Consider the following 22,711-nt stretch of genomic DNA (forward strand, 5'->3'; position numbering starts at 1 on the left):
AAGATTATTTTCTATTTGGGTTCTGATTAGTATTTCCAGTTGCCAACAAAGGTGAGAGTTATCAAAATGTCTGCTGTGGCAAAAAGTTAAAAAAAAAAAAAAAAAAAAAAAAAAGAACTCTTACTAATACTGGTACTGCAAAATTTTGATCTAATTTCATCTACAGATGTAATACTACAAAAATGGTTTAAGGATATTTGAGCATACTTCCTAGCTAAGAGAGTGATTGATTATACGCAGTTTGCCTTTTTAATAACCAACATTGGGTAACAGTCTTTTTTTTTTTTTTTAATTGTCAGTCCTCAGTTAAGTAATTGGAATATTTGTGGTATGTGTATGTACATAGTGTTCGTATAGTCATAAAATCTCTTGAGTTTTGATGGTTTAAGATCTTAGAGTATACATACATGACAAAGATGTGATGTAGGCACATGCATTTATAAGGTTTGATATGAAAAGAATCTTATCGGTATTTGCATGCGAGGAATTTTTAGGAGTGGGTGGGTTTCTGATGAGATGAAGGGAAAAAGCAGGTAAACATACTGAAGTCTGGTATTCGTTCAAAAGAAGACTGTCATTTCCTAAACTGGAAGTAATTTAATCATGTTTGTATCTGGAGTAGTTAAATGAGATCATTTGCTGTAATTACTTCATGTCTAACAAGGTCTGTTGCCATTTGGATTTTATGTTATGATTTGAATCCTAAAAAGAAAGGAGCTTAACCACTGGATGTTGAAAATAATCAATATATTTCATTATTAAGATTTGAACAGAGGGTGGGTTTCAAATGTGTCTTTAAAAATCTCCTGTCAAGCTGAACCTTCGCTTGTGATCCTGTTGCTACAGTCTGTTACAGGTGTATATGACATAAAGAAACAGCTTTGGCCACCCCAAATGACTGCATTTGTTGTGTGTTGCTGTTGGGACAGAACTGTTCAAATATCTTAATAATTATTTTTGTTGTTCCATTTTACTGAGCTAGAAGGAAAAGCTGTTCTGTAATTAAGGAGCTATTTCCAAGAAAGTGGGTAGCATTAAAACTGTTATTATAGGATCATTGCAAAGGAGGTGAATATTTGTGGTTGATGTCTAGTGCTGTACAAGTGAGTGAGAGTAATCTCTGTCCAAAGAAGCTTCTTGCTAGGGAGAATCTGGTTGCTTGAGAAAAGCAGAGGTTTTGTGCGAATAACTTTATGTTTGCTGGTTGTCAGGCAGAGACTACAGGGTAAGGGGCTCCTGCTAGAGCGTGTGACAGCAATAGCTGCGTACAGAAACACGTCTGCACCTTCAGTGGCAAGTAATTTTTGTCAACAGGGTAACATACTTCTTTTAGCATAGCCAAGGAGAGACCTAAAATTGACGTAAATACTTCAGACTCGCTTAAATGTTGTTATACAAGAAATAAAGTTTGTGATATGCTGTGTTAAATAACTGATTCTGACCATGTGTTTATTTCTGTATCCTACTGATGGGAAGTATGTGCTGTTAAGGACGTTAGTAGTGTTGACTTGCCTGCATCTCTGCTCTACAAAGCAGCCAGATGAAGGGGTACTGCTAAAATTCTGATGTGGTCTGAAATCAGCACATCAGGATACACATCTTAGTAAGGAGCTGTATATAGCTTTGGCTTTTCTTTGGCTTTTTTCCCTGAAAGATAATCATGTCTTTTGAATAATAATTCATTTACATGAAGAATTTTGGTCTGTTACTGAACGAACTGGAACGGTACTGGACTTGAATTTGGCAATTAAGCTGTATAGCCAAATCTTACCATGTATTATATGATAACAAATTCCCTTTGATTGTCTAGCTTTCTTTTGAAAGATAGTTTCTGTCCATAGTCATTCATTCAATTACCTTACTTATGATTTTATAAAGTAGAATTCCAATAAATTAGGTTTGAATTTTGGTTTTTGTTTTTTTTTTTCCTGAAAGTGATCCCAGCTAAAATAAAATGCCCTGATGTTTCATGGAAACTTACTTTTTTAATCAGGTTTATTCAGTTTTTTGTGATGAGGTATGTTTGCAAATCCTAAAAGACTGTACATTTTTTTCTATTCCAGTACCTGATGACCTCTCCATAGAAGAAAGAGAAGAGCTTTTAAATATTCGTCGCAGGAAGAAAGAACTTATTGATGATATTGAGGTAATTGATTTATCTGTAAAGAATCCTTAGAAGACTGCTTCAGTAGATTAAGTTACAGTAAATTGCATACCTAGGTATGAATTCCAGCTAATGTTTTTAAAAGCATATAAATGGCTTAAGCTAAATCTTACTAATAATGAATAGGATTTATGCATCATCTGTGTGCTTTTAAAAATGCTAACTTCTGTATTTATGTAATGCAATATGGGCATATGTACACATTTGATTTGTGTAATCAAGAACTCATTAAGCAGCATATTTGCATACAGGATAGGAGTGAGTGAGAAATCTGGGTAAAGAAATCTCATACCAAAATTGGTAATGGCAATTTGGTCTGGATGCTCTGACATGAGCACACACTTGGGAGTTCAGATCCGTGTGTTTAACAGTCATTCAGCTGTGGTAAAATCTTTAAGCTAAGGAAGCCATAAGATTCATCACTTTTCTTCAGGTGACTAGCAAATATTAGAAAATAAAACCTAATTGATCATATTAATATATGATAGATGATTTCAAAAAATGTTTTAATGTAGGTTAACATATTGTCCTTCCTTCTTTTGGCAGAGATTAAAATTCGAAATTGCTGAGGTTATGACAGAAATTGATAATCTGACTAGTGTAGAAGAAAGGTAAGTAATGCTAACATATGGACATGATTCAGTAAGACCTTGGAACATGTCTTCCAGAAATAGCAAATAAAGATAGCTTTATCATGGTAAACAAACATTGGATCACCTTTATTCAGTCTGTTATAAAGTCTCTAAAGCCTGACTTTATCCTGTTCTGCTGTGTCTTTCGTTTCAATAGAGCATATGTTGGATAGAATCTAATATTTTAGACTATCCAGTTGATAATGATGTAGTTCTCTGAAGCTGCAATCACTTGAAAAAATTGAAAATAGTAACATAATTTTCCCCTTTATAAAAAGTGAATGTCTTGTTTTGTAATAGAAAATACAAAGTACCCAAAATACAGATTAAAAGAGACGCATCCAGAAGTTGTTGTTTTTGTAAAAGAGCAACTGATAACCTTGTTGTTTCTTCTTTTTCTCCATGTGTAGCAAAACTACACAAAGAAACAAGCAAATAGCCATGGGAAGGAAGAAATTCAACATGGACCCTAAGAAGGTAGAGAATTTCCCCCCCCCCCCCACTTGTCAGGAATCAAATTCCTGCTTGTAATATGATCTATGACAAATACAGTCGTGTTTTCTCAAGAAAACATTTCTGAACATAAGTTCACAGGCCTTGTATATCTTGTAACACACTGAGCAGAGGGTTAAATTAGAAGCAGTCATCTAGTCATTTGCCAGTCGTGTGCTTTTTTCACTTAAGCAAACCTTTTTTGATAATGGAGGTTATTTATCAGTAATCAAATATGCCAGGTATTGATTGAGCTGGCTTGCAGAAAGATTATTTGTACCTGATAGAGGTGTTCTATGTTGATATGTCAAATATAATTCTAAAAATATTTTGATATTTGGTTATTAGTGAGGCCATACATTTTTTTTTTATGCCCCCCTAGTTTTGTTTCTTCCAAAATACCTTTAGCATGTTTGTTCTTGTATAGACTTTTATATTTGCGTATCTAAATTCTGTTTGTGAAAAGGCACATATGAACATTTGTATGTTTGTATACATATATATGTGTACCTATATGACTTGTACAAACACCTGCAGGTAGAAACTTGGTTACCAATTTCAAGAAGTCTACCGTGCATTTAGCCAAGAAGTAAAGTAGTTTATTTCTGTGCAGTGCCTCTGCTTTTCTTAAATAATTGTTAATTTTCTGGAAAATTCAGGGACCTGAACATGCTCTTACAGATATCCCCTGATATATTTCAAAGAGCTGCTTTGACATACTTGACCTGTAGCCTTTACTTTTCACTTTACATCTTCCTTGCTTTGTTTTACTGCCTTCTGTTGTTCGTAACTGAGATTCCATTTTGAATTTGTGAAGAGTCTTCTTTAAGGTCTTTTTGGAAATTGTTTAGCATTTGTTTTTCTGTGTTAGTTCTTGACGTGTTTTCTTTCCAGTTGTATTGAATTCAGTTACATTTTGGTGGCTTTTCTGTAATGTTCCAAGTACAGTGGTGGCTGCTATTCTTCAGGCTGTTTTCAATTTACCAGAAACACTGAAGTACTTTGAGATACAGAACCATTTTTAAGCTACTGACCATGTCTTTTATTTTTATTTTCCATTTTGGTGACTGTCTAACTTCGGTTCTGTTGAGGGCAGAATACCCCCGAATATCCTGGTAGTTTGCTGTTGTCCTCCAGCTCTTTCACATCCTAGAAATTTGTGGCAATGTCACAGGATGATGTCAGATGCTTTCTTTCATTCCAATATTAACTATTTTTTTGTTACTGTTCTTGTTGGGTGAAATTATTTCTATAAATAGATGCTGTGGCCACATTACTACTGTAACATAATTTAAATGTGGTAAACAGCCTTACAGTAGTAATTTCTTAATAATGTCTATGAATCAGTGGTGGCCTGCAGTAGCTGGCTGCTCTAAAGCTAGGTCATCTTGTTGTTTGCAGCTGCTACTTTAAATTACAGGCAGCTAAAATATATGTCCTTCTAATGTGGAGAGAATTAACTTGGGGTCATTGCGAAAAGGATGTTTTTCATTTGTAAATGAGAGGGAAGATGGCCTCCAGAGTCAGGAATGTGAAAGAACTGGGGTAATAACCCATGCGCTGGATCCCCCAGGTTTTCTTCTTTAAAATCAAATAACAGAGTTCTAATGTTTTCATATTAGCAGGAACACAGTGAGGTGGTTTTTTTTTTACTATTTTTATTTGAAGACTTTTACATTTTCTAGTGTGTAACCTATAGGTAGAGCAATTCTCCCTGCCGCCACCCAGAAAATCCTCATTCAAAATAGCTGTGTTTAACGCAGTTATGTGATGTAGTGTCATGTACCTTGCTGTTTGGATTTGGTTAGCTAGCGTGGGAAGGGCTATAATGGTAAAGTTTGTAAAACATTTCAAGAATCCCTGTGCAGAGGACATAAAGCTGTGCTTGAAATTCGCAGCAGTGTAAGTCAGTACTGCCTACGTTGGGCCCAGAAAACAAATTCCCTGTGACAAGAACAGGGTTTAAATAACTGCAAAATTTGTAATTAAGTTTCTGTAAAAGCTATGAAATTCAAAGCAGAGTTCATTGCGCTGACTTAAAAAAAATCCATGCAATATTTGTAGTGAATATTGCATATTTCTGTAGCCATTAATTTTGTGTGGGGAGGTCAAACTAGTACAGCTGTCTTCCATCTCCTATCAGTCTACAGAAAGAAAATTTGCATCAAGACAAAAGATAGCGTAGGAGTTGACGGGGATTTGGCTGACCTATTTTACCATTTATTCCAGACGCTGGAGTTGTTGTCCCAGACAAATTCCTTTTCCTGTCTATTTGACTTCTGGTTCTTTAACATCTTAAGAATTAAAAAAAAAAAAAAAGGGGGGGGGGGGGGGGAATCCAGAAAAAGGAAAATTAAATTTATTTTTCTAGTATGTTAAACTATCTGCTTCTGTGCACAGAAATTTGTTTTCCATGCTTCTAGTCATGTCCATTATCTTTTTCAGTAACTTGTACAACTTTTTAAAAACTATTCTGTTAAGTCTGTTTACACTAAGCGTGAATAATATGGTCCAGGTGTTGAACAAGGAATCTGCAACTGCTGTTTCTGATGTTTGTTAGAAGGAAGGTTCTCTGTTGGTTGACAGAGCTGAGAAAGCTTTTTGAATAACTTGGTATGGGAAAAAACATTATGTTTCATAGTCAAATGAATTTTTTGTACAAATAGTTATCAAATAAGCTTTGAAGGGATCATTTTTGAGGAAAGCTCGGCTATTTCTGCTTCAAGATAAAACGGATATATTCTTTGCAACGAAATCATGTCTGTTCAGAAATGAATTATGAAAATATTAAGTTGTCAGAGTCAGAATACCAACTTGTCGTTGAAATTAAGTTTTCAGATGATGATAAAATTGTTTTGTGAGAATTGCATTCCAGACTTTTTTTAAAAGCTTCAAGCCTTATAACATCACAGTTCATTTTCTTTGTTAGATTAGGTCAGAAAATTGACTTTTTTTTGTCAGGCAGGTAAGCATTTCATTATAAAAAACCAGAATCAACCAAACAGAAGGATAATTACTTTTTTGAATGTTACTACAGGGCCTCCTGTGCTATATCAAAAAATAATGGAAGTTTTCCCAGTTGTAATGAAATAACAAAGAAATATATTCCATTTGCAGAAATTGAAAAACTTCTAATATTTCTGAAATTATGAAATATTTTAGTAGAAAACATCTGGAATAATATTAAGCTCTTCTGTACATATTTGGAATCCAAGACGTTAAGGGTACTTACAGCTGCCATTCCTACTTTTCACTAGCATGCTGTTAACAGTTTTACAAAATCAGCAGGAATAGCAACATCTTTGTTGGGGTGTGTGGTGGGGAAAAAAAGACCTGCTGAGTGTTGGAATAACATCCCTTCCATCCTTTACGTAACCTTTATATAACTCCTAGTCTCCTTTCTTTACCGCTTTGCAGAAAGTTCTCTGGGCATCCCTAGAGTGTGCCAGTAGTAGGGCCAGTAATTTATGGAGGCATAGGAGTCCAGGGGCTTGATCGTACCCACTGAGGGACAGGGTAAGACTCTCCTCCTGGCTTCGATAGAAGCTCCGTGGTAGAAGCTTGACTGGTTCGTGAAGAGTCCTTTGTGAATAGTCTAGTTCAAGTCCTTTGTGAATAGTTTAGTTCCAGCACAACCAGAAGTCACTGATAATCCCAGTGTCAGCATAAACTCTTTTAAACCGGTTTCAGTATCTTCAGCCACGACTTCTACTGCAAGTAGTGGCTTGATGTATTGGGTTGCAGTTTGTAGACTATAAGAGATGCTTTATTTTGTGTCATGGTGGTAATTAGGTTATTCCTATGTGACTCTTCATTATATGATTTTACAGATTATATCTCTGCAGACATTTAGGTAATATTGTGAACAGGCTAACTCACACATTAACTCCAAAGAGCAACATGGAATCATTATTGAATTAATATTTGATATTTCTATTGTTGAGGGATTCAAACTGCCACCTAGTACTTCTAGCCTTAAAAATGTGTTCTCATTTTAATCTGTAAACCAATACTAAATATTGCTTATCTAACTGAAAAACATTTGTTTACCATTTCATTTAAACAAAAATAAAAATCTGTAGGCTAATGTAATTCTTAATGTGCTATGTATATGTCTGTGTCAGTATATTAATACCAAATGTTATGAGTGGTATTTACATAAATGCTTTTGGAAAAATCCATAACATTCCTTTTCCTCTGGAATTGCTCTTCCTAGGGAATACAGTTTCTGATAGAAAATGACCTCCTGCAGAACACTGCAGAAGACATTGCACAGTTCCTTTATAAAGGAGAAGGTTTAAATAAAACGGTAATTGGAGATTACCTCGGTGAAAGGTAAAATAAATATTGAAACTTTATTCTTGAGTTTACAAAGCATACTTACGGGTTTTGGTAGCTACTTTCCCCTTCACAGGCTGCATGAGAGAGCTACGCTATTACTCTGAGATCTGTAAAAGCTACAGTGGGAAGTAAAACCACTACGGTATCGTGATAGTTTTTTTTCTGTTAGATTGTTCTTTTTAAATGGGTACATTGTAGAATAATATTTAATTCATGGTAACTTACTATTTTGAGAAAATACCCTTAAATTTGGCTATAGTGCAGAATTTAATACCGTAAGCTTTTGGAATGTCTGAGAGTTGTATTGCAACAGTTCTGGTAACTCTTGGTACTGTGCCCAGAGGAGGAGTGATTTACAATCACTAATAATTGTATAGTAAATAAATTACTTATTAAAATGGCTGGTTCCTGGGACAATAGTTATAAACAGGTTTCAGTGTTGTTTTCTTCCCTGCACACGGGCATCTCAAAGGGCAGCCACATGGTATCTTTATCAATCCTACAATAAACACGCAATATGCATATTTATACATACTGTTGCAAAACACAATAAAAATGCAAATTACTTCCATTGCTGTGCAACCCAGGAATTGATTTTGAAAAAGGCAGCAGAAACAGACGGAAGTGAAGAGCGGGTTGGAGTACGTGTATCTACGTGCTTGCACATGTTTCGATTTGGATGCCAGTTATGGAGGTTTGAAAGTTGACTCATTTAGGATATACTCCTGTAGTGATATGTTCTGGCAGATCCCTTTTGAGGCACCCGTAATCTGTTTACAGCATCAACAGCTTAGTTTGTCCTCAGCAATTTCCTCCTGGCTTTAATACGTTTAATGAAAGTTTTCACTGTAATATGTCTATTTTGAAAATAGATGTTTGCTATTACATTTCTGTACAGTATACGCAGACATTTCAACAATTTTTATACGACAGCAATATGTTGTTTCTCGTGAATATTTGGGCAATCAGTATTATAAAATCACTTATATGTTAATGTCCATAATTGCAAAACTGTAACAAAGTTTGTATAAAGCAGTCTGTGTTTGTTTTTGAGAGCTGCATTCTACCTTGGTATTGTCTTCTGAAATACTTCCATTTTTTCTAGCCCTATTCCCAGAACCCCTATACTCAGGCAGAAAGGTCTGACCAATATGTCCAGACCCACTGGAGTCATCAATAATATTTGTGTGACTGTTCATGGGTTCACATTTAAAATTAAAAAAATGTATTGCTTGTTCTTTTGTATCCCTGGCAGGGATGCTGCTGGGCAGCACTGTGGTCTAATCTGAAAACACAGGGCAGCCTTTCTTAATATTGAGTATGGATACAGATAAATATGCAATTCAAGTTATCTTCTGAATTTTTCAAGACTTAAATACAGACAAATGTAGCGAATAGCGAATTTGATAGGAAATTTTGTATAAATCTATCAACTGGATAATAAAATCTTAGGAGAAGTGAAAAAAATTAACATATTGCTCTTATTTTGCCACAAGGCAGAAGCAACCTATCTATTTTAAGGAGCAGTTGAAGTCAAAAAGAAATTTAAAATTATTTTTTGCTTTAAAAGGAGCTTTTATTCAATGTATCCAGTCAGTCGTCTTTAATTGTTTCTTGCATGTTTCTTCATTTCTGTGAAGGGTGTAGTATTAATACGGTAATGGGAAAGCAAATGATATTTCTGTCAGGTTTTTTTTATTCACTTACATGAATTAGTAAAGGGGGGGTGGCAGTGAAGAGATGACAATCTGATTTTCAGGAGTGTGTGTCAACATTTCAAGGTAGTCGGGTCTGGAATGGGGAACTGGTTCATCGTGCTCCTTTGAACGGCAACATTGATTTCCTAGAATCCTAATAATTTTTATTCATGTTCCTCTGAAAACAGTATATTAGGCCTTTAGGTCCTGGGGTAAAATAAATACCCTGGGATAAAATAAAATGTGACAATTGAGGTGGTCTTAAGCTGCTAGTTTTGATTTTGTGACTACCTCAAAAACAGGCTATTAAGTGATTTGTGCTATGCAAATGGCAGTGCATATTATAGATGAGTTTTTGTTGAGTTATGCGCTGTCTTTTATCAAGGCATTTGGAGGCTGAGGACATTCTCTTTTACTTTTCCACTCCCTCTGAGGGGCCCGTCATGAATTACTTCTGCATTCTAGCTAAATATAGCTGAAGACGAGACCAGGATAGTCAACAGAATGAAATATTTGTATAACATTCTGCCATAAAGAGATAGATTTTAAATTATTGACTTTTATAGTGTTACAGCACTCAACAAACTGAAAAAAGTGAATGGTAAAATGGAACGAGATAATACCTAAAAATGTACAATAAATAAGGGATGGATTACATCCTATAAAAGATTTAAGATTTCTTTATATGTGGGTAAGTCTTCACTTAATCTTTTAAGTGGCTTCCTAGACCTTTCATGATATTTGGCTTGTGTCTTTGGAGCTGTAGCCAGCACAAGTACCACTATTAATCCAGTCTACGTTAAAACCTAGAAGAGCAAAAATTAGAATATAAGGCTAATATTTGTTCTGAATAACTGCAGCTTTACGTACATATAAGCAAAATCAATATTTGGTTTAGAGTAACAAAGTACTTCTATTGAGCACTCTCTTTTATTATGCTATTATGCCACTTTATTTCACTGCACTGAAAAGCAGTCATGCGGTTGAATTGTGCATTACTAAATTTGATGAGAATTGCTTTGTTTTGCTTGACAGAGCTGATGAGTTTTTCTGTAAACAATATGGGGACATCCTAATGAATGAATAGTTTGTTCTAAGGTATTTACTCGTGAGTGTTACAGGTTAGTCTGACTATGCAGTTAGTCAGTAATGCAACAGATAATTCTTGGTGGGTGCACACCTTTCTATTTTGGGGTGGAGGCTGATATGCAACATTCTGTCTTGGTGATGTATTTAAAGCACACCCTGAGGATTATAAACCTTTATGCTTCTGGCATATGAACTCAGTGATGGTGTAGACTAAATTCTGTCTGCATCCAAATAGTTTTGTGTTCATTAATGTTTAAATGTTGCTTTTGCATTTAAACACCTTTGTATCAAACAAAGCATAATTTGGCTCATGATTTACATAGCAATACAAAAGATAGGTGAGAGGAAGCCTGTTCAAAGCCTATTCTGATATTAGTAAACTTTCATTGCAACCATTTTTGAGAATGGAGTAAGAATATACTACGTGCTAAGTAGCTCTTTTAAAAAGTTGTTCTTTTTCTTAGGTACAATCAGTTGAAGCATTTCTGTTCCTCATCTTTGTACATAAATTAATAAACTGCTTTAATATTTTCTGTTCTTAGAGGAAAAAATGGGATAGTTTGTTTTTCATGTGTTTTATGGCTAAAGAAATTAATCTTAATACATTAACTGTTGTTTTAAGAGTTCGTGACGCAATTTCTGCAAAAGACTTCCTACTGGCTAAATTTATCAGGTATCATCCCATATCAGGGCAGGTGCAGTAATAATAAATGTGAAGCAAAGAAGGCCAGGCCATTTTCGGGTCATTTAAATAAGCAGTGCTAAAATCAGTTCAAGTGTACTGGCTCTTGTTAACCTACCTTTTTAATGCCAGCAAAAATGAGCAAAATACTAGTGTTAAATATTAAAATACCTCTCAAATAAATGTGTATACTATTTCTGATGACTTGATTTGATCAGTATGATCATTTACTTCCTTGCTTATTCTTGGAAGCAAACAGATAACTAACAAGCCTTTAAAGTTCAGAATTGTAATTGTCTATTTCCATTTTTGTCTTTTGTAGAGATGAATTTAATATTAAAGTTCTTCAGGCTTTTGTTGAACTCCATGAGTTCGCTGATCTCAATCTTGTACAAGCCTTAAGGTGAGTAAATTCTTTCTCTTTTTTGACCTGAGCTTCCTTTATCAAATTGCACGTTCATATGAGTCACTGTGTTGATTTATTCGTCAGAAAGCTAATCTACAGCTCAGCACGATTATACGCATTACTGTGCAAGTTAGCAGAGACAGCTCTGTTTTAACCCTTCCAATTGCTTGTCTGTGTGCTGCGTTTGAAGGTGAAAACTTTTTTAATTATTTGAGACAAATACAAACAACTAAAACATAGCTGTAACTCTTTTGGTGTGCCTGCCACATGTGGACATTTGAAGATCTGTTTTATATCTTAGCACAGAGATAGGTAAAAACCAAACAACCCCCTAACCCAAGCAGATAAATAATTTTCTTTGCTGCCGTCTTCTTTCTCCTTTCCTTCCACCTCAACTTGTTCCTCTGGGTGGGCAGGGAGGGAATCCTGCTGACCATAATCAGTGATTATGTTCAATGGCTAAGAGGTAAACTTTGAATCAAGTTATTTCCTTCTACTTGCCTCGGAGTTTCCCACTTGTCATGTGAAAGAAAGTGTAGTATCTGGAGTATACTTTTTTCCCTTGCTGAGTGAACAGTTTACTTGATTTCTTGGGATACCAGCATACGGTGACCTTGTGAAGTCCCTTCTCATCTTGGTGGAAATCCATAATAGATCTAGCAAATTACGTTGATTTAGACAGTTCTGCCAGTTCCGTTGCCATAAGTGACTCCCTCCTGACACCAGATAAATTGAAATGTCCATGTGATCTTTGTCTCTGGTGCAGTGCCTTGCGATGTGGAGTCAGAACAGCTTTGCTATGGTTGAGTGATGTGGTGATGATAACTTGAGTTGCCTGAGGCTTGAGCTAAGGAAGCCTTTTCACTGGCTGCTGAAGCTTGTCTGGGAGGCTTCATATTCCTGTCTCTTTTACCCAATTTAATGTTAGGTTTGACTTTATTCTTCCTTAGCAGCTGCTACTATTAAATGTTTGTATTTTGGTAGCTTACAAAATTCGTGATCTGGGTTGGAACCTTGCACGAGGTGAGTAAAAGATAGTATATAGAGCTGACAAACTAAAGATGGCCTGCAACACTTTAATATAATATCCTAAAATGAAAACTGATGAAGACAGGAATAAATGGTTATTATGTTAGCACCCAGCGTACAGAGAATATCGAGAACTTGTTTTGCATGGCAGAGCATGTAACTTTGCTGGTTTAGATCCTGTTTTAATTTAGATAATTCTTTTGCTAAGAAAGAAAAGAATAAGTGATTAAATTCATTGGAGCTTTTTAGCGCCACAGTGTGCCAAAAGTAAATTCGTGAAGACTTCTGTCCTGTATGCATTCCAGTGTACCTATATGTAGACATAGTAAGTTATGAATGTAAAAACTCTATTTCGGTTCATGCTGCTAAACAGGAGCACAGATCTCCTGCATATAGTACAAAATTACTGAGGTGATATCACAAGTCTTTATTTTTAAGATCTGGGTCTGATTCTTGTAGGGTGAACTTACGCTAGACAGGCAGCACCTCTCTTAAGCACAGTGTTTTTTCTTGCTGTTGTTACTATTTTTTAAATGTTTGAGGAGTTAAGTGAAGATGTTAAGTGTTTTTTATATTCCTTGCTTCTCTCCCCTACCAGAAATATTTTATGTAATATGTCTTTTTACATTGTAAGTAAAGTCTAGCTGAGTGTTTATTGCTTTTAGTAGCCAGGAAACCCAGGGAGGATTGAGCTGATTGTTTCCCCATAGCGTTCTCGTGGCAAAAATGGGATGCATACAGAAAATTGTTTACTAGTCTGGAAAAAAGAGAGAGTCTCAGAATATGAACTGCCATATTATCTTGCCTGATAGCATGCAGTGTTGCTGGCTGAATTACTGGGCTAGCCATCTGTGCATGTTGCTTTATAACAGCTCCTGACTTGTGTGTTGAGAGATTGAGAACATATTTCTAGGACATTTTATACAGACATTGCTGATTTTTTTGTTTTGTTTTGTTTCTGATTATTAGTAATATATGCTTAATATACGAATATTGGAATGAGTCTAACAACTGTTCTTCCCTTCTGTAGGCAGTTTCTGTGGAGCTTCAGACTCCCAGGAGAGGCTCAAAAAATTGATCGTATGATGGAAGCTTTTGCTTCACGCTATTGCCTTTGTAACCCAGGAGTCTTCCAGTCTACAGGTTAGTCACAGGAAACAATAGGAGTTCTTAAGTGTGTGTGTGTATATGCACGTATTTATTTTGGATCATATATGTTCTTCTACATCTGATGCAAGGAGACGATGGCCAGTTTGGAGGTTCAGGATAAAATAATACATGAAATGAGAAATTTCTGAGAACGGAGAAAATGCAGGGTGATAGCAGAGATTTCAGAAAGTTTAAAAAATTTTTGGATTCTCTTGTACTGTTTTTCTCATACTGGCTTTTAATTTGAATTGTTACATATTTTTTTTTTTCTTAGGCTTACTTCAACAGTTTAAAGAAAGATGAGACTTTGCTTTAGTGTATAGTGTTCAGGATTTTTTTGACTACCTGTTTCTTTTTCTTTATCAGTCAGGATGAGTTATATATTCATTTTACAGGTTTCTGCCACAACACACAGAGGAATAAATAATTTTTCAATTCTTATTTCAGATACATGCTATGTGCTGTCATTTGCGATCATTATGTTAAATACCAGTCTGCACAACCACAATGTAAGAGATAAACCAACAGTAGAGAGGTTTATTTCTATGAATCGTGGAATTAATGAAGGTGGAGACCTTCCAGAAGAATTGCTACGGGTAAGTTAGACTGGGTAAGGCAAGGCATTGCTTTGTGTTTTTAATAGGAAACTTCGAAGCATGTATAACAGTTCTCAGGCAGATTTGTTGAGGGAAAGTAAGAACAACATTTTCTAGCATGCATAACCATTTGAGTAGCTGAAAGAAGCATTTTCTGATATTCACAGCTGCTTTGAGCTAGTTCTTCCTATACTTTTGTTAAGGAGAGGAGATTCCAGAGAAAACACTCTGTATATCTCTCAGTAGTTTGCTGACGGCAAAATTCTTGTGGAATTGGCTTCTTATGAAAAAAAGTAGTATTTCTGGATAAGTCAGAGAAAGCTGGAAAAAATAGTAAAAATCATTGTTTTATTATTGCCTCTCATTTCTTTCCATCTGTCTTGTGGAGCTTCCTCCTGTCCCTTGAGATTAAAAATACTTATTTCTCTAAGACGGTGTGATGGTCTGAACTGTTTTCTGAAAACCCAGATTCATTTGACAAAATGAGACCTGAAGCTGAAACCTTTGAAATACTGAATGCTGAAGTTAAAGAAAAAATGTCTTTGCTAGGAATGCTTATAAAATCTGTAAAAAAAAAAAAAAAAAAAAAACACGCACTTGTTTGTAGATGAAGTAGCTTAAAATCAAACTTGATCAAAGTAGTAAACAACGATTGAGAAGGGATGGTCCAGAATTTTATGGACTGTATTTCCTATGCTTTTTATACAAATAGTCTGAGAAGCAGTAGGATGTCCTGGTTGCATTTTCTGTTAGACATTTATTAATGAGGTCTTTTTCCTCTTTTTTTTATTCTTCTAGAATTTATATGAAAGTATTAAGAATGAGCCGTTTAAAATTCCAGAGGATGATGGAAATGATCTAACGCATACATTTTTTAATCCAGATAGAGAAGGTTGGCTGCTGAAATTAGGTTAGTTATAAGGGCAGTTTTGCTGCTGTATGTTTGTTTGTTGTTAGCATGTTTCCTGCTTCCGTGTCTTATCTGCTTTCTTGTGAAGGTAATAGGATTAACTTTGTATTTGTATTTAAAAATGTATGAACCAAAATAAGTAACTCCTTTACATCTGAAGGTTGTTACTTCTTATATTACATATCCAAATTAGCAATCTTGTTTCAAACTTTGGAGTTTTATTTCTGATATATGAGAAATAAAAACTCAGCGACAAAAAGGAAACACCATATGGTATTTACATGCTGTGACTGATAAATAACAACTAAGTCTCCATAAGGTCATTTCAGAAAACTGTGTGATATTTCAACTCAGTTTTCTGTGTACAAAAAAAAGGATTTCTCTTCAAATAGTTATTTTTGTGTATGTCTTTATTTTTCCATATTATTTGTGAGTTTCTCTTGGTTTGGTTTTGGCTATGATTTTTTAATGAGTGGTTTAAATGTGCCTTCTTGTTTTCCTTATGGCCTATGACCTATCACCTTTCTGTTCTGTGACTGGCTGTCTCTGCTTATTCTGCATTAGGAGGTACGTATCTGATTGCTTTCCAGTCCCCTCTTCTTCAGTTGCTCATTCTTTTATTTTCTTCCTCCTTCCTCCTGTTTTTTTTTTTCTTTTCTTTTTTTTTTTTTTTTTTAAATCAAGTTTATTGTAGCATTTTGCTTTTTCACTCAGTGTCACTAACAGTATCATCAGCGGTACTCTGAAAGACTGGCACGTCAGTGTCTAGCTCACATGCGAGTGTCTTGTGCAGAAGAAGAAAGTGTTTTCGTGTAAAGCAGAACAATAAAGATGACTATTCAGCATACTTTTCTCATTCATTGAAGAACGTAACAAGGGAAGAATAATTTCTACTGAGAGAAAACAACGTGTCTTACTCTTGTAATGAAGTTCCAGAGTGATTTTGTTACTTGTATATCAATTATATTAGATTATTGAAAGATTGATTACATTTGAACTATGCATTTATAAAAGCTGTTCTTTTTTCCTGCTTATTTTCCTTTGTAAATAATATATTTAGCTTACTTAACAGAATCTTAAATGAGCACCAAATTTAAGGTTGTGGAAACCTCTGGTAATTTGCAGTCTTCTGGCACTGCAAGATGCCCTTGTTTACAGACTCTTTTAAAGTTGATGGGATTCACTTTTTCACTTTGGCTTGGGGAATTTTTTTCCTATATAAAAGAGACTGACATTTTATTTTAACATTTGTTTTTCAATGAAATAAACCTCTTTTATCTAAAACACCAGTAGACACTCCAGCAGAGCCAGTTGTTGGCCACTTCAATGTATAACTGCTTGTTAAAGTAGAAGGAACTTTGCACTTGAAGAAGGTGGCTAAAGGATGAAAAGGGCTGTGTGCTGGGGGGTGCACATGGGGGGAGTATGGTGAAAGTGGAGCCTGGTTAGAGCCATGGGCCCGCTCTACTGATTGCACCTGGAAATTAGTGGTCATGCTAATGCTGGAAGAAAACAGATGTGAAAACGAAGCATTTGTAATTAGTTTGCACGCTCTCCAATGTCTTATTTTGACCTCTGTGCTACAGATGCTTTAGAGCTCTTTGTTTTTCTAACTCAAAAAAGCAAAGCTCTTCCTTTTTGACGTGCGTTGGCTCAGCTGGCACAATTTCAAAGATGACTTTGCAGCTTTTCTCCATTTTGTAGCATGAGGTGATAGCTATCTCAACAGAAAGGCTTTCAAGATGATGTAGATAAAATGTGCTTTCTGGAGAAGAGCTTGGGTGTAAGCCCATGCTGTGCATATTTCTCTCTCTGCTGCCAGTGCGCTCTCGTATACTCTTACACATACTGAGAGTGCAAGCAAGAGTGCGAGCGTGTGTAGAGCAGTGACAACTTCCCTTGTGGAAGAAACCATCAATAACAGACATATGAGAGATCTAATAAAAAATAGAGCAACAGAGAAATTGAAGAAAAAAGGTGACTGTAAGTCAGTGAGAGCTGCCAGGTACTTCTGCACAACCCATCTCTGGCTCTGGTGCAAGGTCAATAAAACCAACTTTTCATTATGTACGACGTAGATGAGAGACAGTGCACAGAAAACCCAATAGTAAAAGAGTGTGTGAAACGGAAGGGTGTTGCATGTAACATGAGGGTTATGTTGCATGAGGGTTATTTGAATAAAGAAATGAAACGTGTCCAGAAGCCTCCGCTGGATCAGCCTGTAAATGCATGAAGCTGCGCTTCTGTGAAAGACTGATTTTTTTCAGCAGACACTGACTGGTACAGACGTACATTTTGCTAGTTTAGATGCAGTGACCAGAAATAAACCTGGCAATCTTTTTCTTTTCTTTTGTTTCTTTCTTTCTTTCCTCTACCTTGAGTTTCCTATTTGCTGGGAGGCTTAAACTGTATGTTTGAGAGTACTGTCTCAACCCACATTGTTTGCATTTTTACAGTCCCTTTCTATTGGGAAACACTTCTTGTGAAATGGGTACGGTTTCCTTCAGTTCTGGAAGATGCTGATATTAAAAGTTTCAGTATTGTTGAAATGCTAAGGAGACTTTATTCCTGAGTTTAAGTGCTCAGTTGTGATGATACTTAAAAGCTGAAATAGAAAGTTTTATATAAAACTATAAATAAGACTATGACAACTCCCAAACCCTGCGTATATCAAGACAGTATTCTGTATTTGGTTTTTCTTATAGTCAGCTCTTCCCATTTATCTACTTGGGCCCATCTTTTTAGTATTCCAGCTCACCGTATTTATTATCCTCTGGGCAGGAGATGGATATCGTGAAACTTTCACGCATGGTAAAATTCATCTGTCCTAAAGACCACCCTAGCTCCCTAGCCTGGCACTGGGTTTTAGAAAGCTGGGGGGGTGCAAAATGCTTTTGGAGAGTTTGCTGCTCTGAATTGTTCAGAGGTGACTTTGTGTAAGTCCGAGTGCCAAACCTGGCTGCCGGACAGCAATTCTGGTTTTATCTATCAAGACTCAGCTGGTGCCTTTATATAGACATCGTTATCTTGGTAAACCTAAATTAACATTCAGTTCTACATTGTTTGAAGCATGGTGTAATGAAAACGAACGCTACAAGTGAAAAATGGAAAGCTGCCGAGTGCTAATGAATCCTCACTTAGAGCAGCTTGAGACATTATAAGCTTTTAGATTTTTCTGCATCATAATGATTAGTGGTGTTGGTACCATGAAATTTTCTGCCATCCACTTTAAGGTATTTTGAAATGGTTGTCTCTGCTCTCTGTCCTAATGCCCGAGTTACAATCGTTTTGCACAGGGAGGCGTTTCCTTGCCTAAACAGCTTCTCTTGGCAAATAGCTTGGTTTGCGTAGTAGTTTCTTCTAGTTTGAGGGAAACTGTGACATTATTCTACCAAACTGGAGAGGAAATTATTCAAGCCAGACACATGATCGTCTTAATTTTTTTCTGCCAGTCAGGCAGTTACTGAGAGCTTGGAGATTGTCCAAAAGCTTCGCATCCGGGCCCGTCCCGCCAGCGGCGCTTATTCCAGCGCATCTGTGCTTGGGAGGATGTCGTTCCCCTTCCCTCAGCCGGGGCGAGAGAACAGCGGTGGCTGCTCAGGAAACCGGTACCCTCCCGGACCTGCCGGGCTCTCCTGGTAACGGGTGCTCTTCCAGGTTGAGGCAGTTAATGTTGTGGTCAAGGGAAGCTTCTTTTTCAAAGAAACCCAAACTTTGATCCAGTCATCTGTATGACTGTACAGTTTCTGAGTCCGTTCTGCCTAGTGGTATCTAAGTGAACAGAGAAGAAAAAAACGTTCTTGATGTGTGCGTCTCTCTCTTTCCCCTCTGAAACTTTATATAAATGTACTGAAGATTTGGGTAGAATTTTCTAACTTTAGATACATTGTTGCCTTTAGTCTTAAGGCCTGTTTTAATTTTGAAATTGGTGTTTCCTAAGTCATTGCCAGTTGTTTTTCCCTTTAGTATAGGTGTTTTCTTTTACCTTGTGCTCTAGTTTATACTTTGCCCAGAGGTGAAAAAAAAATAATCCTATGTTGGGTCACGCAGGTGAAGAGGGTTTCTTTTCCTCTTTCTGTACGTTTTGCCTTGTTGCGGCCTTTTCTTGTCGTTTCCTTAGTTTTCCACCTACATGATACTGTGCTTCTTTATTTTGTTGTTTGAGATGTCTTTGCATTTTAGCTAATCAGATCTTTGAGAAGTACATCACTTATATCTCTCCGTGTCTGTAAATGTTTATGGATTCATACTCCGATTTTCGTGATCCTCTTCTGCTAACTTAATTCCTTCCAGTTTCCGTCTTTAAAAGGCTGGGAGCTGGAATAGGATATGAAGCATGTTACTAAAACCCTTTGTTGTTGTTTTGTGAGCCTACAGCAATCTCGGCCAAGGAAAAGACTGTTTTGTTATCGCGAGCTCTTACCCATTAATCTTGCATGCAGCGTTTACGGGCCACAAAGCCTTATCAGCCAGCTTCTTGGGTTTTAGCCCATTGTAAAGGCATATTAAATGCATGTTATATGGTGACCCCTGCAAACTTCATGAGTACAGATTAGATTGCTTTTCAAGCTTTATTAGAGTTTCTGTGCTGTTGACAGCTGCAACTAGGTAATGGGGTGGGGAGACGGAGACTTATATGTGAGAATAGTTCCTGCCAAAAAATCCTGCCTTGCTGCTTTTTTTTCTGGAAGAGTAACTCATAGCTTGGTGGAGCAGGGACTTGGGGTCTGTTTTCGCCGCTCACATGAATGCTGTAACCCGGTGAGCTACTGGCTGTTTTAGGGAGAAGGGAGCAGCAAGAGGGATGTCGTTGGAGATGTTTAATCTTCTTTCTGGCTTCAACGTCAATACTGTCCTGGAGCTGGGAAATGTTTTGTGACAAAAGCTTCATCAAAACTGATTACAGAAGGTTTCAGGCTTGAGGAATCTGGCCTTTCCAAAGAGAGGGGATGTTGTCAGGAAAAATTTCAGCAAACTCAACTGTCATTTACTATTTGGCACTTCGTATTGTTCTAGGAGGTGTGTGTTTTAAGTCCGTTGTTTCTGCCTTAAGTTATAAGCAGGCCTCCTTTAAATATATGGTTATTACATGATTATTTTTTTATTGTGTTTTGACATGATATCACAGTTTATGAGAAACACCTTTCTTTAATTTAAGCTGCCTCTGCGATGGTAATCTCTTTGCCTGTTTGTTTCCTCCTCTCTCCTGTGGAGTTGTTTTTCTACTAGAACTGGGCAAGCCATGACATTTGACGCTAGCTGATGTTACCTGTTAGCCCGAAAAATGTGGTGATGTTTTTGTGCCATAAAAATGTTAAATTGTGTCAGCCTGTTAACCTTAGAGAGCAGAATGTGACTTAAAATCATGCAATGAACATTGGGTTGTGTGAAAAAATGTCACGTTATGGCAATAGCAAGGACTGCCCTGGCAGTCGTCTTGACTCAGCTGCTGCTTATTCATTGATCTGGAAGTGAGTCAAGCTTGCCATTCCCAGCCCAAATACTTCCTGATGAACCTTGAACCAGCTCTCAGTCAAGGTGATGGGAATTTTTCTAGTGACTTACGTGCCGGTTTGAATGTTTCTGCAATGCTTTATTTAAGGATCTGTCACAGTGGTTGTACTAAAATGCCACCAGTTCTTCCCTCACTGTCTCCAGTTCACTCAACCATTCATTCTGTCACGGCTTCTGCATCTTGCACTATTTTGCCTTCTCTTATTTCACCGCACCTGCTTGCAGATTAAATTTTTCTTGAGATGTGTGTGCGTGTAGTGGAAACAAAGTTTATTGAGTACATTGAACGTTGCAGTGTGTTAGCACTGAGTTACCGTGTAGGTCATGAAACCAAGCAAAAGGAAGATAACGACATGCAACGTACTCAGTCTGCAATGCAAACGCGTAGTAGGCTGGTATCAAGAGAGTTCATGATATTCCTAGAATTGTTCTTTAACTTAATATGATTTGGATTTCTGTACTAAACAAAAACCCAGCTATCTCAAGTAGAACAAAAAGATTAAAAAATGATGCTCCTGTCTTAGATTTAGTTATATGAGTTGGATTAAATTGGGGATATTATGTATATTAATGGTACTCTTTTATGCACAGGTGTTCAATAGCAAGATCTACTAGTTTGAGATGTTGGGTCAATGAGACTAAATCACTGCTGAATGGATGATGCACAGGTGGTGACATAATCCTGAAGTCAGATAACTATGGTGGAACTAAGCCTGTATATTAGTAACACATGACTGCTTTATCTACAATTGTCTTTCCTGGAAATGAGTTTTAAAAATAATGTAATTGTGCAATGTTAGACGTGTTCTGAAGTAGCTGGCGGCAGAAAACCAGCTGAAAGGGCCGAGACAGTGTGTGTTCCTAAAAGGAACTGTTCCCTACAGTGTGACTTTAGCAGGTGTAAGGAAGAGGAGCTGCGTGGTTGCTGTTGTCTAACCTGTTAATGCAGGAAAAATTGGCATTTTTGGAGCAGTTGCTATTTCTTCTGTCAGGTGTACTCAATAATATATTAACCTATAAAGAGAACTTGTTTTTAAAATACTGTATGTTGAAAAGTGACTAAAAATGGTACATTTTAACATAGGATTTGCTCCTCGTTGATGACACATCATATTTATTCTGCTAATAATGTTTATCAGCATCTTATGCACTTGATGTTAAATCTGGAAGTAGAGATAGGATTTTAATCCCATGTATGCTCACGAGTGGAGTGAAAGGAAGGTGATAAAATGCCCTTCATTTTATTGACGGGACCCTTTCCTTGTACAAGGCAGGCTGTGGAGTGGGTTGGTCCTGTTGCTGGAACCCAGTTGTGGGTTTTGCTGGTGATTGGCCTCCCTTTGCCGTAGCAGCACTGACTGCATTTCTGAGGGCTGTATAGTGTTAATATTTTTGATGCAGTAAACAACTGTGATGGCATGGACAGAGGGAGCAGGTCTGACTGCTAAACCATTGCATTCATTCTCTGTGAGAGAGGAGACATTTACAGGTTCAGAGCACACAGGTTTTGTGGCTGGTCAGCAACACCATAGTTAATGCTGTCTCAGGAGTCTGATCTTAGTACAAGAGTTACAGTAACGTGTTCCTTTAACCTCAGCTCATCTGTGCCTGATCCATTTACGACTAAGTAATTAAGCCATATTTTGAAAAAGAAGCAAAACTAAATGACTTTCTTATCCATTGTTGAGGCCTTGACAGCAACACAAGTTTAATTCAGCCATATCTTTTGATTGTAGGGGGAAGAGTAAAAACATGGAAACGGAGATGGTTTATTCTGACTGATAATTGCCTGTATTACTTTGAATACACAACAGTGAGTATATATTACAATGAACTTCGTTTGTGATCAAGATATTTACGTGGCTAATAATCTGATATTTTCCTAATATTTCAGGACAAAGAACCTAGAGGAATTATTCCATTAGAAAATCTTAGTATAAGAGAAGTTGAAGACCCTAGAAAACCAGTAAGATATTTTCATAATTTTTTTTAAATGAAGATAAGTAAACC

At 36.6% G+C, this 22,711-nt stretch overlaps 1 protein-coding gene across 1 annotated transcript in view; it reads left to right on the forward strand.

Annotated features, from left to right (window-relative positions):
- Nucleotides 1-22,711, forward strand: part of CYTH3 (cytohesin 3) — a 51,778-nt gene that overhangs the window by 24,621 nt on the left and 4,446 nt on the right. Inside the window, exons 2-11 of the mRNA XM_082312093.1 lie at nucleotides 2,064-2,146; nucleotides 2,711-2,775; nucleotides 3,207-3,273; nucleotides 7,505-7,623; nucleotides 11,420-11,500; nucleotides 13,563-13,675; nucleotides 14,129-14,277; nucleotides 15,076-15,187; nucleotides 22,438-22,514; nucleotides 22,596-22,667. Coding sequence (XP_082168219.1) covers nucleotides 2,064-2,146; nucleotides 2,711-2,775; nucleotides 3,207-3,273; nucleotides 7,505-7,623; nucleotides 11,420-11,500; nucleotides 13,563-13,675; nucleotides 14,129-14,277; nucleotides 15,076-15,187; nucleotides 22,438-22,514; nucleotides 22,596-22,667 — 938 coding nt within the window. The remainder of the gene's footprint in view (nucleotides 1-2,063; nucleotides 2,147-2,710; nucleotides 2,776-3,206; nucleotides 3,274-7,504; nucleotides 7,624-11,419; nucleotides 11,501-13,562; nucleotides 13,676-14,128; nucleotides 14,278-15,075; nucleotides 15,188-22,437; nucleotides 22,515-22,595; nucleotides 22,668-22,711) is intronic.

Source organism: Platalea leucorodia (genome assembly GCF_965183815.1).
Source record: "Platalea leucorodia genome assembly, chromosome: 5".
In the NCBI taxonomy this organism is placed as follows: Eukaryota; Metazoa; Chordata; class Aves; order Pelecaniformes; family Threskiornithidae; genus Platalea; species Platalea leucorodia.